This window comes from Thalassophryne amazonica, chromosome 12, assembly GCF_902500255.1.
Source record: "Thalassophryne amazonica chromosome 12, fThaAma1.1, whole genome shotgun sequence".
In the NCBI taxonomy this organism is placed as follows: Eukaryota; Metazoa; Chordata; class Actinopteri; order Batrachoidiformes; family Batrachoididae; genus Thalassophryne; species Thalassophryne amazonica.
Window position 1 is genome coordinate 65,183,398 of NC_047114.1, and position 19,069 is coordinate 65,202,466.

At 40.3% G+C, this 19,069-nt stretch overlaps 1 protein-coding gene across 1 annotated transcript; it reads right to left on the reverse strand.

Annotated features, from left to right (window-relative positions):
* Positions 1–263: 263 nt before the first annotated feature.
* Positions 264–17,622, reverse strand: chrng (cholinergic receptor, nicotinic, gamma). Its single transcript, XM_034183166.1, has 12 exons — positions 17,452–17,622; positions 14,086–14,222; positions 13,962–14,006; positions 13,678–13,802; positions 12,004–12,159; positions 10,074–10,171; positions 8,730–8,930; positions 1,582–1,696; positions 1,386–1,500; positions 1,045–1,309; positions 830–963; positions 264–713 (listed from the first exon to the last, which is right to left on the reverse strand). Exons 1-12 carry the CDS (start codon positions 17,513–17,515, stop codon positions 537–539), a joined length of 1,632 nt encoding a protein of 543 aa, XP_034039057.1. The 5' UTR covers positions 17,516–17,622; the 3' UTR covers positions 264–536.
* Positions 17,623–19,069: the final 1,447 nt, after the last annotated feature.

The window sequence follows — 19,069 nt, forward strand, 5'->3', positions numbered from 1 at the left end:
GAAACTTCTGATATTTTATCCTGCTTAATGAGTACAAGAAGCAGATTACTTTGAGTTCTTTAGCTTTCCCCATAGCCTTACATTGTGCAGCTCTTCAGGCTGTAATGTGTTTACATTCAAAGTCAGCACTGGATTGATTAAAATCATTTTTGTCCTAAGTGAAGAGTTGAACCCACAAACATCTAAAAATGTTAAGCCATGTTGAAAAATACTGGCGTTCCCCTTGAAATTTGACCTTTTGTACCCCAAATCAATCACTTCTTGCAGTCACTATGTGTAATGCATATACCACATTTGATGACAATCAGGCCAGTATAACTGAAGTTATCTTGGTCACAAGGGACTGACTGGAAAAACAGTTTTTTTTATTTAACACCACTGTACAACTCCAGCATGCTTTCCACACAAGATCACAGTGAATGTGTAAATTCAACTGTTCTTTTGCTGCATGGACCCACATTTGGAGCCAACACAAATGCAGAATGTGTATTGTTCTAGTCGGTGGACATCGTTGAGCTCCTATCTCCCATTTGGAATTAGATTACTTCGGGAGGAAGGTACTTCTTAGGATCCCCGTGGAACGGTGTGGGTGGAGGCTGGTTGAAATGGCCAATCAAGAAGATCCCAATAGTGCCAATAAAAAATACCAGCGCCATGATGATAAAGCAGACTCTGTCAATCACCCGGGCGGCCAGAAACCACTCCTCATTCTCCTGGAGGGGAAGGGAGCATGAGAAGTTACCACACAAAGTCTTATGTATCTCCCTATAGTCAACAGGTGCAGGTGATTTCTTTAAACCTCTGGTGGTAGTGCAGATGTTGAACTTACAGTCTGGAAGCTGTTCTTCTGGCGTGCACTCTCAGCTATGTGCTTGCAGGAGGTGATGCATTGTTTCAGTGCTGGAGAGGCTTTTGCCAGACTCGCACCAATCTGCTCGGCCGTGCTCCCCTCCAACCCGCCATCTAGGTGCAGCGAAAGTAAACCAAATGTTGGTGCATTCATGACAGGAGACATACATGCAAATGTATCATTGCAATACTTACGCAGCTTATCTAAAACTGACTTTATCAATCCATTTCGCTCCCTCAGCTGGTTAAACATGAGTTCAGACCGAGCTGTTTTCGTGGCGTATTCCTCTGCTTTGCTAATGAGGCTCACAGAGCTGCGGCGTCTGCAGCGCACCAGGAAGGCAGTGTTCCTGTCATTAAACTGAATTCCACCGCCGTCAGCTTCTGAGGCGTTAGGATTGTTCTGCGTCCACGGTTGCATTTGCATCCTGAGCAGCCGAGGCAGGAGGTTCAGAAAGACCTAAAGGTCACACAAGGTCAAAGTATAATCCGGTGTCTTACATGTAGAACAGGGTTCAGTGTGATGATTGCCTCACCTTTCGGACACCGTCTGTCATGATGTGAGTGCTCGGAGTTCTCAGGGAGATGTTGAGGACAATCACACAGTTCATCACTACCATGGTGGTGACGGACATCACAAACATCAGATACCTACAGTCAGATCATGGCGGTGTGAGATCACTGAGCATGGACACGGAGATCTGAAATCTTAGTAAGCCTCTGAGGTCTTACTTTCCAATAAGAGGCACTGCCTTTGATGTTTCCGGAACCTTCTTAGCAATAAGAAAGAGGAACACCGTCTGGCCCAGAAGAGTTGCTATGGACATTGTGCACTTCTGACCACCAGCTGCACAAAGCAACATTCAGTCAGGGATGTTATGGCCCAGTCACATGGCACTTAACTAGTGTTGATGGAAACAGAGTATGCGATATACGATACGATACACTTTATTGTCCCCTCAGGGAAATTTGTCTTGGACTCATGCTAGGTGCCTTACAAGAAAAGAGAAAACAAACAATACAGATAAAAACACAACCACATCCATAACAAATTAACATGACAGGAGTCAGGAGAAACACCATAAATATTGCATAATTCCAATTTTAAACATTATTGTTTAACAATTTAATAGACATGGGGACGAATGAATTTTTAAATCTATTCAGTCTACTCCGAGGAACTCTGTACCTTCTCCCAGAAGGAAGGAGAGTGTACTCTGCGTGAAGAACATGAACTGAATCCATCAGTATCCTCTGAGCTGCTTTCAAAACAGACTCTTCATAGAGTGAACTGAGGGACTGATATTGTTTCTTTCCGATTATCTTCATTGCATCATCAATTTGTCTGTTAAGTTTCGTTTTAAATTGTACAGAAAGATTGCCATACCAGGCAGTCATGCCATACCTAACTAGGCTCTCTAACACTGCCTGGTAAAACAACAACATAATTTTCTGATTGACTCCATAAAAACGAAGTCTACGAAGGAAATAAAGTCTTAAAGAATCGGGAGCACAAACTGTCCACATGTGCAGTCCAGCTGAAGGTATTGTCTATGTGCAGCCCCAAGTACTTGTATGAGTTGACCTGGTCAATGGGAATACCATGTATGACCACAGGAGTATGGTCCCCAACAGTCCTTGGATCCAGAATCATTTCCTTGGTTTTATTGACATTTAAAACCAAGTGGTTGTCATCACACCACTGCACAAAGTGTTTCACTTCAAGGAAGTACTTTGTTGGACTTGAATCTTTGTGCAGTAGGCTCAAAATAGCTGTATCATCAGAAAATGTAAAAACAAAGTTATTGCAGTAGTTATTTGTACAGTTATTAGTATAAAGAGTGAAGAGAACAGGAGAACTGACACAGCCTTGTGGTACACCTGTATTTGATGATTTGAGTACCGAAAGAGCTTGATTAACTCTAACTTGTTGTAATCTATTAGTTAAAAAGGAATGATACCATCTGATTAAAAGTGGGACAGAAGAACTAGAGGTCGGACTCATCACGTGACCACGTCATCAAGAAGGCACTGCTCCCATCACTTGAACAGTGCTACTTGCAGCACTTGATTTATTTCAGTCCTTTGTTTTTCACAGTGACTGGTGATAACCAGTTAGCATGCTAACATCTCCTTAAAATGTCAGAGGTGTGTTTTTAGCTTTAGAATTTTTTTTCCCCACAAACTTTTACAAAATATAAGAGGGGAAAAAAAGACAAACAGATTTATACAGAAATATAGCTGTTTCGGTTCATATTCCATCATCTTGGATTATTTTGTTCGAGCAAGCATCCATCTGATGTCACACTGGATTTTTACTCGGGTTGGCAGTTGCTGTGTCGTGTCTCTCAGCTAATGTGACCAAAGGGCAAGACTAATGCATGCAAATGCAGTCATCTAATATATTCCAACTGAACTCAACCCACAGACTTGCTCCAAAGACCTAAAACATGATCTTGCTGCAGATAGTGTCTCTGTGCATCATTCAACGATACAGCGCACTTTGCATAAAGAGATGCTGTATAATGCTGTAATGCAGAGGAAGCCTTTTCTGCATACATGCGACAAACAGAGTCACTTGAGGTATGCTAAAGCACATTTGGACAAGCCAGCTTCATTTTGGAAGAAGGTGCTGTGGACTGATGAAACTAATAAGTTATTTGGACATAACAAGGGGCAGTATGCATGGCTGAAAAAGAACACATGCATTCCAAGAAAAACACTTGCTACCTACAGTAAAATTTGGAGGTGGTTCCATCATGCTGTGGGGCTGTGTGGCCAGTGCAGGTACTGGGAATCTTGTCAAAGTTGAGGGTCACATGGATTCCAGTCAATATCAGCAGATTCTTGAGAACAATGTTCATGAATAAGTGACAAAGTTGAAGTTGCGCCGGGGCTGGATCTTTCAACAAGACAACGACCCCAAACACTGCTCAAAATCTACTAAGGTATTCATGCAGAGAAATAAGTACAATGTTCTGGAATGGCCATCTCAGTCCCCAGACCTGAATATTATTGGGGAGGTGGTGGTTAAGGTGTTGGGCTTGAGTCCAGAAGATCATGGGTTCAAATCCCCACCTGACTGGAAATCACTAAGGGCACTTGGGCAAGGCCTTTAATCCCCTATTGCTCCCGGTGTGTATTGAGCGCCTTGTATGGCAGCACCCTGACATTGTTGTGAATGTGAGGCATAATTGTAAAGCGCTTTGAGCATCTGATGCAGATGGAAAAGTGCTATATAAATTCAGTCCATTTACCATTTATTGAAAATCTATGGTGTGATTTTTAAGTGGGCTGTCCATGCTTGGAAACCAACAAATCTGAGATGGTTTGTACTGTTGTTTTCTTTTTTAAACACTGAATCCATTTCAACCACAATTACATCAATAAAAAGGAGAAAAAACTCAGTTTGGCATAATATCTCATTTTTAAATGATATATCAAATAATGTCTGCATAATCTGGTGCTTTTATCATAAAACACACAGCCCCTTCTCATATACAGTAGTGTTCAGAATAATAGTAGTGCTATGTGACTAAAAAGATTAATCCAGGTTTTGAGTATATTTCTTATTGTTACATGGGAAACAAGGTACCAGTAGATTCAGTAGATTCTCACAAATCCAACAAGACCAAGCATTCATGATATGCACACTCTTAAGGCTATGAAATTGGGCTATTAGTAAAAAAAAAAAGTAGAAAAGGGGGTGTTCACAATAATAGTAGTGTGGCATTCAGTCAGTGAGTTCGTCAATTTTGTGGAACAAACAGGCGTGAATTGGGTGTCCCCTATTTAAGGATGAAGCCAGCACCTGTTGAACATGCTTTTCTCTTTGAAAGCCTGAGGAAAATGGGACATTCAAGACATTGTTCAGAAGAACAGCATAGTTTGATTAAGAAGTTGATTGGAGAGGGGAAAACATGCGCAGGTGCAAAAAATTATAGGCTGTTCATCTACAATGATCTCCAATGCTTTAAAAATGGACCCCCAAAAAAATAGACACGTGTGGAAGAAAACGGAAAACAACCATCAAAATGGATAGAAGAATAACCAGAATGGCAAAGGCTCAGCCATTGATCAGCTCCAGGATGATCAAAGACAGTCTGGCGTTACCTGTAAGTGCTGTGAGAAGTGTGTGAAGCTAATTTATTTGCAAGAATCCCCCGCAAAGTCCCTCTGTGCAGAAGAGGCTACAATTTGCAAAAGAACACATCAACTGGCCTAAAGAGAAATGGAGGAATATTTTGTGGACTGATGAGAGTAAAATTGTTCTTTTTGGGTCCAAGGGCCGCAGACAGTTTGTGAGACGACCCCCAAACTCTGAATTCAAGCCACAGTTCACAGTGAAGACAGTGAAGCATAGTGGTGCAAACATGATATGGGCATGTTTCTCCTACTATGGTGTTGGGTCTATATATCACATACCAGGTATCATGGATCGGTTTGGATATGTCAAAATACTTGAAGAGGTCATGTTGCCTTATGCTGAAGAGGACATGCCCTTGAAATGGGTGTTTCAACAAGACAATGACCCCAAGCACACTAGTACACGAGCAAATTCTTGGTTCCAAACCAACAAAATTAATGCCTCGCAGATGTGAAGAAATCATGAAAAACTGTGGTTATACAACTAAATACTAGTTTAGTGATTCACAGGATTGCCAAAAAAGCAGTTTGAACATAATAGTTTTGAGTTTGTAGTGTCAACAGCAGATGCTACTATTATTGTGAATACCCCCTTTTCTACTTTTTTTTACTAATAGCCCAATTTCATAGCCTTAAGAGTGTGCATATCATGAATGCTTCGGCTTGTTGGATTTGTGAGAATCTACAGAATCTACTGGTACCTTGTTTCCCATGTAACAATAAGAAATATACTCAAAACCTGGATTAATCTTTTTAGTCACATAGCACTACTACAACCCCTGGCAAAAATTATGGAATCACCGGCCTCAGAGGATGTTCATTCAGTTGTTTAATTTTGTAGAAAAAAAAGCAGATCACAGACATGACACAAAACTAAAGTCATTTCAAATGGCAACTTTCTGGCTTTAAGAAACACTATAAGAAATCAGAAAAAAAAATTCAGTCAGTAACGGTTACTTTTTTAGACCAAGCAGAGGGAAAAAAATATGGAATCACTCAATTCTGAGGAAAAATTATGGAATCATGAAAAACAAAAGAACGCTCCAACAAATCACTAGTATTTTGTTGCACCACCTCTGGCTTTTATAACAGCTTGCAGTCTCTGAGGCATGGACTTTATGAGTGACAAACAGTACTCTTCATCAATCTGGCTCCAGCTTTCTCTGATTGCTGTTGCCAGATCAGCTTTGCAGGTTGGAGCCTTGTCATGGACCATTTTCTTCAACTTCCACCAAAGATTTTCAATTGGATTAAGATCCGGACTATTTGCAGGCCATGACATTGGCCCTATGTGTCTTTTTGCAAGGAATGTTTTCACAGTTTTTGCTCTATGGCAAGATGCATTATCATCTTGAAAAATGATTTCATCATCCCCAAACATCCTTTCAATTGATGGGATAAGAAAAGTGTCCAAAATATCAACGTAAACTTGTGCATTTATTGATGATGTAATGACAGCCATCTCCCCAGTGCCTTTACCTGACATGCAACCCCTCTTCAGGCAGTCATCTTTATAAATCTCATTGGAACGGCACCAAACAAAAGTTCCAGCATCATCATCTTGCCCAATGCAGATTCGAGATTCATCACTGAATATGACTTTCATCCAGTCATCCACAGTCCACGATTGCTTTTCCTTAGCCCATTGTAACCTTGTTTTTTCTGTTTAGGTGTTAATGATGGCTTTTGTTTAGCTTTTCTGTATGTAAATCCCATTTCCTTTAGGCGGTTTCTTACAGTTCGGTCACAGACGTTGACTCCAGTTTCCTCCCATTCGTTCCTCATTTGTTTTGTTGTGCATTTTCGATTTTTGAGACATATTGTTTTAAGTTTTCTGTCTTGACACTTTGATGTCTTCCTTGGTCTACCAGTATGTTTGCCTTTAACAACCTTGCCATGTTGTTTGTATTTGGTCCAGAGTTTAGACACAGCTGACTGTGAACAACCAACATCTTTTGCAACATTGCGTGATGATTTACCCTCTTTTAAGAGTTTGATAATCCTCTCCTTTGTTTCAATTGACATCTCTCGTGTTGGAGCCATGATTCATGTCAGTCCACTTGGTGCAACAGCTCTCCAAGGTGTGATCACTCCTTTTTAGATGCAGACTAACGAGCAGATCTGATTTGATGCAGGTGTTAGTTTTGGGGATGAAAATTTCCATTTCCATAGAGAGGAGACTTCCGGTGGTGCACGCGTACGCTGCGACTCGGCAGTGGGTGAAAGTTTGCAGCGCTTTTAAAGTCTAGTGTTTTTAAAGTCTTATTTTATTGCTTAAGGGCTTATACGGTGCGCAGTGCAAAGTGCAGCTAAAATGGACCCTATACTATTAAGTATTTGGACTCTCTTGTTTTGTCTGGCTTTTGCCGTACTGCAAGGAAAAGTTGGTTGCTACCGACTGCAGTACAGCCGGAATGAATTGCTCCAGCCTAACTTTGGAGTGCGTTTTGGAGTACCTGAGATTGCGGAGCACACTTCCAGGATGGTACTACGACCTGGCTCTGTAAAACCTGGTGCGGTGGGAAGCAAAGGTGGGAAACGAAAGCGAGGAAAAAGAGGAGGCGTGCGTCTGCATCTGAAGAAACGAGGGCTTGGCCGAGTTCCGCTGCCTCCTATTATTTTGGGTAATTCGCAGTCTATACGGAACAAAGTGAACGAATTACAGAGCAGTGCTCGTTATATAAAGGATTACAGCAACTGTGGCATCATAGCACTGACTGAGATGTGGCTTATGGATCGGGACAGGAATGCTGACCTGAGGATTGATGGCTTTGGAGCTCCTTTCCGGTTAACCTTTCACTGTTAACAATGTTTTATCGTTGTTATATCGAATCTGTTTGATCTTTTTGTTTGGTGTCATGGTTTGGAAATTTGTCAGTTAAAAACAAAAACAGTCTGAATCAGATTGTAAAATGGGCGAGCAAAATCATTGGAGGAGAGTCTCAGCTGTATCCAACCTCTCTGTACATGAGGCAGTTCCAGAGATTGGTTGAGGCAGTTCTAAAGGACGCCTCACATCCTCTTTTTGATCAGTTTGAACTGCTCCCTTCAGGACGGAGGTATAAAGCTCCTTTCTGCAGAACCAAGCGCTACAAGAGCACTTTTATTCCTGCTGCTATTAGTGTTCTTAACAGATGACTTTGAATGTATATTTAATTAATTTATCTGCTATTTTGCATTGAGATGGCACATGCTTTGTGACTTTCTTCTGGGTGCCATGCTATTGGCCTGTACTTGCACTGCTCATTGTATTTTTATATTTTTATTTTTTATTTTTATTATATTTATGGTATTTTTTATCGGTATTTATGTGTTATGTGATTGTTATGAATGGAGTGACTCACTGCCAAACCAAATTTACCTTTTGGTACAAATAAATTAACCTTGACCTTGACCTTGATAATTTATTCCTCAGAATTGAGTGAGTCCATATTTTTTTCCTCTGCTTGGTCTAAAAAAGTAACCGTTACTGACTGCCACAATTTTTTTTCCTGATTTCTTATAGTGTTTCTTAAAGCCAGAAAGTTGCCAATTGAAATGACTTTAGTTTTGTGTCATGTCTGTGATCTGCTTTTTTCTACAAAATTAAACAACTGAATGAACATCCTCTGAGGCCGGTGATTCCATAATTTTTGCCAGGGGTTGTATTATTCTTAACACTACTGTATCTGTCCTACTATGAGGTTTATAACTCAAAAGTGAAGTTGTGTAAGATTATAGAGTGAAAGAAAGACCTTTGGCAGGCAAGAAGTAGACCAGAAGGCCAAGGGAGGAGAAGAGCACACATGGTACGATGATGTTGATGACATAGAAGAGCGGCTTCCTCTGGATGATGAGGAAATAGACCACCTCCTGGTAATCCAGCTCATCTCTGGTGTACTGTGTGTTGACCACCTTCTTAGCAGGCCTGTGCTTGATGACCCACTCACCATTCTCTAATAATACACATTCAATGTCATTATTTCCATGTAGAACAACATTTTGTAGTGCATCTCATAAACACAGCGACACATATTAAACAAATATGTAGAACTGCTTTTTTGCATTTGCGCAATATCTCTAAAATCAGAAAGGTCTTGTCTCAGAGTGATGCTGAAAAACTAATTCATGCATTTATTTCCTCTAGGCTGGACTATTGTAATTCATTATTATCAGGTTGTCCTAAAAGTTCCCTGAAAAGCCTTCAGTTAATTCAAAATGCTGCAGCTAGAGTACTAACAGGGACTAGAAGGAGAGAGCATATCTCACCCATATTGGCCTCTCTTCATTGGCTTCCTGTTAATTCCAGAATAGAATTTAAAATTCTTCTTCTTACTTATAAGGTTTTGAATAATCAGGTCCCATCTTATCTTAGGGACCTCGTAGTACCATATCACCCCAATAGAGCGCTTCACTCTCAGACTGCAGGCTTACTTGTAGTTCCTAGGGTTTTTAAGAGTAGAATGGGAGGCAGAGCCTTCAGCTTTCAGGCTCCTCTCCTGTGGAACCAGCTCCCAATTCGGATCAGGGAGACAAACACCCTCTCTACTTTTAAGATTAAGCTTAAAACTTTCCTTTTTGCTAAAGCTTATAGTTAGGGCTGGATCAGGTGACCCTGAACCATCCCTTAGTTATGCTGCTATAGACTTAGACTGCTGGGGGGTTCCCATGATGCACTGAGTGTTTCTTTCTCTTTTTGCTCTGTATGCACCACTCTGCATTTAATCATTAGTGATTGATCTCTGCTGTCTTCCACAGCATGTCTTTTTCCTGATTCTCTCCCCTCAGCCCCAACCAGTCCCAGCAGAAGACTGCCCCTCCCTGAGCCTGGTTCTGCTGGAGGTTTCTTCCTGTTAAAAGGGAGTTTTTCCTTCCCACTGTCACCAAGTACTTGCTCACAGGGGGTCGTTTTGACCGTTGGGGTTTTTCTGTAATTATTGTATGGCTTTTGCCTTACAATATAAAGCGCCTTGGGGCAACTGTTTGTTGTGATTTGGCGCTATATAAATAAAATTGATTTGATTTGATTTGATTTGACACTTGAAGTGTTCTGGGTGCATTGTCTAGTCATGTGATCTGATGGTGTGCCAGTTCTGTACCTGTGAAAGCCCCAGGATCAATGTCCACCCACTCCAATGTCACGTTTTTGTCCACTTGGAGCAGCAGCTCAATCTCATTGGCACTATAAGACTGGGAGCTGTTCACAGGGGGGACACGCAACAAACAAAATATGTTGACTCCTACGTGGTCAAATATAGGACAAAATAGTCTACAAAACAGGAAAGTAAAACCGAATTAATCACTACGTGTGGCTGCAGATAGTGTCACAATGAAAAGGACAACTTGCCAGGAGGTGATGGTCTAGTGGATAAACAATGGGCTTAAACCCCTATCTGACTGAAAGAGCCCTTGGGCAAGGTCCTTAAACCCCAGATTGCTCTTGGTGTGTGTGTGTGTAGTGAGCGCCTTGTTATGCAGCACCCTGACATTGGTGTGTGTGTGTGAATGTGAGGCATTATTGTAAAGCACTTTGCGCTTTTGGTACAGATGGAAAAGCAGTATATAAATGCAGTCCATTTACCATCATGTGTTGTGCTGCCACCTATTGACCAGTGTCTCCTTCTGGACAGTCCTGGATCCTCATGTGTCAACCCTCCCCCCAAATCAACATTGGTAAAGAACATTTATTTATAGTGTCACGTTTTTTTGTTGTTGTTGTTTTTTTTTTTTTTTGATAAAATCACTCAGTCATAATTTTAACAAGCTTTCAGAAGTTTTAACACACTCACCACAACAACTACAGTATTATAAAACATTCCAATTAACAAAATACATAGACAGTTGTTTTCATAAGAGTAGTCCCAGAATCCTTTGTGATGTCTCTGCACTGCCGCATTTATAAAGATACAAGAGCTCTTTGTGAAATTCTCTTGTACCTGCATTAATTGGCCACCAGGTAAATATTGCTCCATTTTAAGAAGCTTGGGACATGACAAATCTGTTGCGTTTTGTAGTAGATAATCTTTCCTAATTAAATTTGACCAGCTTAAATAACATTGGCCCATTTTTAATATAAAATTGTAGGAGGGAAGCTGTTTTCTTTATGCCTTGTGGTAACAGGTGTAGATTTAGGTACTTTATTTCAAAGGTAGTTTTTATTTATTTTTTATTTAAATTCTGAAGTCAGAAGCTGCTGTTTAGTTCACACTTGTAGGTTTTAACACCAATGAGGCTACATGTCTTCCTAACTCAACACAAATGCTAATTGTGTCCTTATTAATTTGAGGAAATAAAGAATGCTCTACCAATAAACAATGATTTTTAGCTGCAGTTTCTTTGTTCTACCACTAAAAGTTGTGCATACACATGTTCTGGGCTGTTCATATATTTACACACATTTATAAATGGAAGGACAAGTTGATAAAGTCCATACTCTGCGTAGAAATGTTTGTGTGCATGGTTTAAGCATAAATTAGGGGGTATATTTAAAGGCTACAGTCAGCGTTGGGTATGTATGTGCACTAGCACAGACAATGTTTGTTGAATATTGATTTTCTGTTGATGCTTTGTCCACTTAGTTAAAAAATGCAGTGCAAATACAGTTGTAACTACAAAATGCAAGTAGTTAATGCGCCTAAAGATGAATATGATGCGAACGAAAACACGGCGGATTTTGGTTTGTGCGTCTTGTCATCACGGAAGCTAATGTCCATTAGCTGTAGCCACTGTTCCCCTTTCAAATGTCAGTGTTCATGTAAATGACTGCAAAAAATGGGAAAACTGAAAAAGAATGTGCAGTTTTTTTCTTTTGACAGCCAGTTCTGAATAGCACGTTGTTCCATACAGGTCATTCTTATTGTAGGTTATATTCGTGGCGCTAATATTTGTCCCAATTTTTTTCCACTGTCAGTCATTGTGAAACAATTTGAAATAACTGCTGTTTGTGGTAAATAAATGTAAAAATACAAAAGAGGACGTGAGCTCAGGGTGTGTGTTACGATTGTCCCCGGTCTCCCCTACTGTACTCACCGGAATACCATGGTGCAGTTCTGCCAGTCAAAGGGGAAATAGTTGACAGTGATGGCACATGCACTGTGGTATATTGCTGGAGGCAGCCAGAACACACAGCCGTCAGGGGACACCAGTGTGTTGCAGTAATACGCCACCTGATAGTTTCCATCCACACTGTGCACACGACACAAACCCCAAAACATGACAACAAGAACACATTATTGCCATGCTGTGGATAAACAAGATTTTTTTTAAATTGCTTGCTCCACTTTTTATCTGTTCTTTACTCATCATTAAGTATGGACACAAATTGTTCTAGAAGTGCAAGTTCATTTAAACAAATGAAGAAACTAGAGAGGCACTCAGGAACGTGGACCTCTGCCATGCTGCAACAGACTCTTCAAACATTTTGTCTCCATCCTCAAATTTAAAGTGAAGAAGAATAAATGTGACTTCATGACATTGATCAATACAGCTCAGGTGCAAGTGCGGCTGTCATGCACAAATTATTCAGGCACAAAAATGTAAAATACAAGAAGGGAAGATCTATGGCAGCGAAAACACAAAAATGGGTGATATAAAAACTTTTGTAGGTTTTTCAAGTAAATATCACTCCACATTTTTTTTTTTTTTTTTGTATTTTTCTGTATTAGCTTTTCTATAGAAAGGTTCTTTACGTATTTTTTTAAGTAAATGTGGAGAATTAAAAACAATTGTAAATATAATTATGAAATCAAAAGTAATATTTACAGTACTAAAAAATCATTTTTATCAGTGCAGGATGTCATGACAGGGCAAATAATTCTTCACACATTGTTTGTGATGTATTTTTATTATTTTAGTATGGAATTGTATGACCAATGTTTTGCTCAAATAAATTTTGCATAGAACACCTGCTCTATCACAGCCTTTAATCAGAGCACGAGGTAAGGCACTGGGTTCAAAGAGGTCGGTAGGGTAGTATACACAAATTAAATTAATCAGATCATCATCTGTCATTGTCTTTAAGCTTGAACCTGGCACATTGCTATTCACGGAGAAGGAATCAGCAGGATTCTTTCAGCGGTACATACGCATCTGCACGCAAAGGGTCAACAAGTGCAGATCTTTAAGTGTCTCGTTTCTGCAACACAAACTTACAACACCAATTCCAGTGAAGTTGGGACATTGTGTAAAATGTAAATAAAAACAGAATACAGTGATTTGCAAATCCTCTTCAACCTATATTCAATTGAACACACCACAAAGAAAAGATATTTAATGTTCAAACTGATAGACTTTATCAGTTATCGTGCCATGCGCAAGCCATATCCGAAAGCTGAGCCCGGTCTGACAAACAGTCAGTGAGATATGTGAGCCACATACACACAGACACATCTTGTTTTATAGATAGATAAGAAATGGACAGTAGTGTGCAAATGTGTGGTCTTTTCAGAGCAGAGTTCTGTTTGCCTTTGGTGCCGCACACAGCTCACATGGAAACATTACGATGAATCATCCTGTAGTAAAGATCAGGTCACACTGAAACACTTGAATTGCACGTTCGACCCTGTAATCTGAGACAGCCTTCTGGTTTCTCAGCTATTTGCTGCTATTTGGGAATGCTTGTGTACAGTGTTAGCTTGTGTTAGTTCCCTCCTAGAAAAGAGATGAATGCCTCAACTGGCTTTTGTGATTGAAAAGTGATCTCACTTATTTTCCAGTCCGATGTCAGGCAGCCAAACGCTCTTTGAGGGGATGCGTAGCTGAGAGGTGATATTTCCGTAGATAGTCGACCTGGGCGGCCGGTCCCATCTCAGCCTGTAGTCACACCATCTCTACACACACACACACACACGCGCATATATACTGCAGGTTATTTATGTGAGCGAGCTGTGCAAACTGTGCTTTGGCAGCGGTTTAAAAGACATTGCCAGCTTTGCAAGAGGGGGACAAAAGACTTTAGGAAACAAATAGGATAAGTTGTGTTAAATTACCAGCTGTAGGTAGACGCTGGTCATTAAGGCCTGCTTCTTTTCATTCTGATGGGAGACATTTATAATAAGTTAAAAATTTATACATTCACAATGCTATCAAACACTAAAGCAGAAGTTCACTCACTAGGGAGATGAGGTTGGTGAGCGTCAACTTGATGTAGACTTTAGTTATATCACCGCTCTTCTCCATTGGCCGAACATTCTTGTCGTACCCCTTCATCAAATCCTTGAAAAGCTGCCCTTCAAGGTTCAGTGCAGATGCTGCAGAAAAACAGACAATAGAAAAAAACAGAACAGAAGTAGAAGGCTGATTCTGAGCACGCACACTGCCACATTCAACATTTCCGTGATCCAGAAACAATTTCAACACAGAAAATCAGAGTAATCTATAAACCACATTGTGGGCCTTATTTTATAGCCAGAACACGGTGTGCAAGGCGTATACAACTGATGCAGTTGTAATGTTCATGCCCAGTGCCCCGTTCTTTAAATCACAATGGTAGGTCTAAAAATTAGATTTGATCAAGTGTAGTGTTGGTGTATTGCTATCATCTGGCAGCAGAAAGTGATTGGGTAACAGACCAGCAAAAACCTAGTCTGAAACCAAGTGCAGAGGTTTTGCTTTTTTGTTTGCTTGTTTGACAAGTTGCAATATTCAGATCACTGCACATTAATGCTCATGATCTAACAATAAGCAGGCATGGGTTTTGATTCCTGTTCAGTCAGATATTTCATCACCCCTACCCAGCTGTAAATTCATGTTGGCCTTGGCTGTGGAACCTGTGATGGACTGGTGTCCCATCCAGGGAGTAGAGGTGGGCGATACCGGGAATTTTGGTATTGATCCAATACAAAGTAAATCCAGGCCCAGTATCGCCGATATTGATACCAATGCCGATACCAATACCGATACTTTTTCATATTTAAGCTTCATAGATCCAAAGGATCCAAAAGACCTAAGATAGAATTTTGCCAAACATTGTACGTGACAACAAAATACTTTATTATCACAATCAACATTTTTGTTTAAAAACATATCACTTAACACAGCTTAAAACAAAATCTCCTGAGGTAGAGGGTTGACAAATCACAATACAAGGGTGCACTGCTCCGTGTTGTGTGACACAGCACAGCGCTGCTGTTACAGACAGAGAGTAGACTTTGATGAATCTGCGTGTGCAGCAGTCAGTGCGTGTGGGAGAGAAAAAAAGCTTGAGTATCGATCTTTTTACATAAGGATAGTTCAATATCAATACCAGCGTTGGTATCGATATTATTGATATTAGGATCGATCCGCCCACCTCTACCAGGGAGAGTCATAGGCTATCACCTACTTTATGCTATGGAATCCTTGGATAATAAATGCCCAATAATAACTTTTTCCCACAGGATGTCTGTGCACATTTGGCACCTTGGCTCAGCGCACAATTATCCTGTGCACATGAACAAAACAAATATGGGAAATACAGTAAATGCATCTTGTGCGCACACATTGTAGAACTTTTAGTAATCAATAAATGAGGCCTTGTTACATATTTATTTCTCTCTCACTGAAGCTCTGATTCGACTGCTTCCACCACAGATTGCACAATCTGTGCAGCACTACACCGTTCCTTCTGCTTCATAGCGCAGATACAGGAACACTCCATAATATGTGCACTGTGTTCTGCACTTCTTATGCAGTACACTGCTGCAATATGTTGGTCCAGCGCTATTGCACTGTATCACGGTGTTTGTATATGGCTGGCTTATCCTTTTCCATAACTCTATCTCAGCTGAGACAGCTATTTTAGAGCATTATTCTCAAACTGGTGTGCAGTCTTTTCATAACAAACTACAAGCATATTTCCACCAGATTTCATACAAATCCAAAGCAGAAAGGGTGGGGCAATATGGAAAATGTAAAATGCAAAAATAACAAAAGAGAAGCTGCAGTGATTCTTACATTTTCTTTAACTTCTATTTTGTTGCAGATAGTATGAACCGAAGATATTTCATGCTTTGTGTGTTAAAATTCATTTGTTAATATCATCCATTCATTCTCTTTCCTTGGGCTAGTTCACCATAGAGAAGGTCCTTTGAGAAGGTCCATCTTGCATCCTGCTCACATTTGACATTACATGCGTTTACCTTTGTCTTGCCTCCTTGCCCTTTACGCACTGAAATGCCTCCAAATATGTAAATCCCTTCCAATCTTTCCCACAGGAACACTGTCTTTCAACATTTAATAATTTTCTCATGCTTTTGTTGACAGATTGGAGATAATCTGCTCATCTTTGCTCCTCAAAGAATCAGCTTTTCATGGATACGGCTTTTGTACCAAATCACGATCACAGTCACCTGTTGACATCACCTGTTTGAAATAACGTTATTATTAATTTTTTTAAACTCATTACGAGGCATAAATAGCTCCATCCCAACTTTTTTGGAAGTTGTTGTAGGCGTGGAATGCAGGAATGAGTGTATACTGGGTTCATACAGTCTGAAGTGAAATAGAAGTTAAAGTAAATATAAGAAAATCCACCTGCCTTTAAAAAATTGCATTTTCCATATCATCCCAGCTTTTTCTGATTTGGAATTATAAAAACTAATTGCCTAATTTTAGTAACCCTAACAGAGAGCAAGATTGAGGAATGAAGATAATTCCAAACCACAACTAAACTCGACCACCATTTGACTGCCATGAGACTCATTTCAAATGTTTTAAGCACTCAAAAAATGGCTCTTTGGATGAACTCAATTCAATTATGGGCAGGATTTCCATCTAATAAATACATGTAGCCCCAACTAAATTAAATTACATGGATGTGCATTATTTGAGTTGGGGCTACATATATTTAATAGACAGATATCCTGCTCATAACTGAATTGAGTTCATCCAAAGAGTCATTTGTTTGACTCAAAAAACTGACTCATTGGATTGAACTCCACCTAATAAATATATGTAGTCCCAACTAAATTAAATTACTTTATCTCGCATGGATGTGCTTCATTTGAGTTTGGGCTACATATATTTCATAGATAGATATCCTGTTCATAACTGAATTGAGTACATCTAAAGAGTCATTTCTTTGACTCAAAAAACAACTCATTAGATTGGACTCCACCTAACAAATATATGTAGTCCCAACTAAATGAAATTGTTTTATCTGCATGGATGTGTTTTATTTGAATTGGGGCTACATATATTTAATAGATGGAATTCCTGCTCATAATTGAATTGAGTTCATCCAATGTATCAGTTTTTTGAGTGAGTGTAGTTGGAAGCTGCTATCAGTATGTTGGTCTACAACAACCTCTGTGCCAGATTTACAACATCAGACTGTGCATTTAAACATGTCAAAGCAGCACACTCTTTCGGCAGCTCTGCACACAGCATGTTAATTCATTTTTCAGGAGCTGCGCCTATTTCATGATTCACAACACAGCAGGAACACCAAGAAAATCAGGAGAGACTGTGCCTGCAGAGGGAATAATACAACATTCCTACCTGTGGCGGAAACCATGAGCACCCTCAGGGCAACTGACAGGGCGAGTGGATGTCCAGAATCCATCAGTGTTTGAGCCAAGCTGTCACACAACCAACCAGATCCACATGGGCGCTGCTAGCCACTCGTCCTCAGGATGTGTGCAGAAATCAGGGTTTGGACTGATTGGAAGGTTGTGGGGTTACAGGAATAGATGGAATTGAGGGGAGCAAGGGGAAGTGGAAAGTGGTGATTGTTTAGGGTTAAATCCAAACGGGTATTTCTAGTCACGCATAGCCAGCTGTCACAACAACACTACCCTTAGACAGACAGACACACATGGTGAAACATGATACGCCTGCAGTTTGACCATTGTGTTTACTACATGGCTGCTGTCCCGTGTAAAATTCCACATTGTATAAACACGTAAGTTATGTAGATGGCTACTTTCAAGAGGTGAAGATAGACTGGTTGTGTGCATGTGTGCTTGGCATCCAGAACCCAAGGTAGTGGATGTGATGATGCATGACAGCTGACTATATGCTAGCAGAGTACCTGGGCATCAACGCCAGATGTGAGATTATATAGAGATTTGTGAAATACACCAAGCCCCAAACTCCACCAGTCACAAACGAGGCCTACTTGGAAATGGAAAAAGTTGCAATTCATTGAATGACTGCATGAAGATGGCTCCAAAAAAGGTTTTGGTCTCTATAGGCAGTTTCCACCTCCATGACAACTGTATAGGGGTGAATGTATTTTGCAAGTCTTTAGTTTAAGATGCTTTAAGACATAAAGTTATCCATAATTAGGGGTGTGGTGACTTTGAGTGACTTACAGTCCTGCTCCAAGGTATTAACTCCAGGAAGGCTGCTGGTCCTGATGGCATTCCGGGGAAGGCACTCAGAGATCTGGTAGTGGTATTCAGCACCTCATGAACCTGTTTTTAAGCACTTCCCCAAATGCCTTAAAACTGCCACCATTGTTCCTGTGCTGAAGAAAATGATGGTGAGCAGCACTGATGACTTCAGACTAGTAGATCTCACTCCAATGTGATGAAGTGCTTTGAGAGGCTAGTCTTGAGGCACATCAAGGCTGCACTACGACCCACCCTGGACCATCACCAGTTTGCCACAGAGAAAAATAAGTCAACAGAGGATGCCATAAACCCTACACACTGCTCTGTCATTTGGAACATCTGTGAGGCTGCTGTTTCAGGACTTCAGTTCTACATTTAATGCAATCATCCCCAGCAGAATGGAAACCAAGCAGCTTAACCAGGGTGTGAACTAGCACATTAGTGTTTTAGCTTTTCCTCGATCCGTGTAAGAGCTTTTGCAGTTTCTCTTAATTTGGTTGTATCTTCTTCAAAGATATCCTCCTTTGTTACTTCGGGCATTCTTGCCTATTGACTTGCTGGCATTCCTCTAGTATATGTTTATGAGTTTCCTCCTCAGCATTGCAGAACCTACAGGATACATTGGCATATTTATTCCTATAGTTGCATTTTACTGCCAGCATTCTTGTTCTTGCCATCATGATGCTATGTGCTTCCATCCTGTTTAGTTTGTCCAGGTAGGGTTTCCTTTTTCCTACTTCCAACGTTTTTACGTTTTCAATGTAGTTTTACCTTTGATTTGA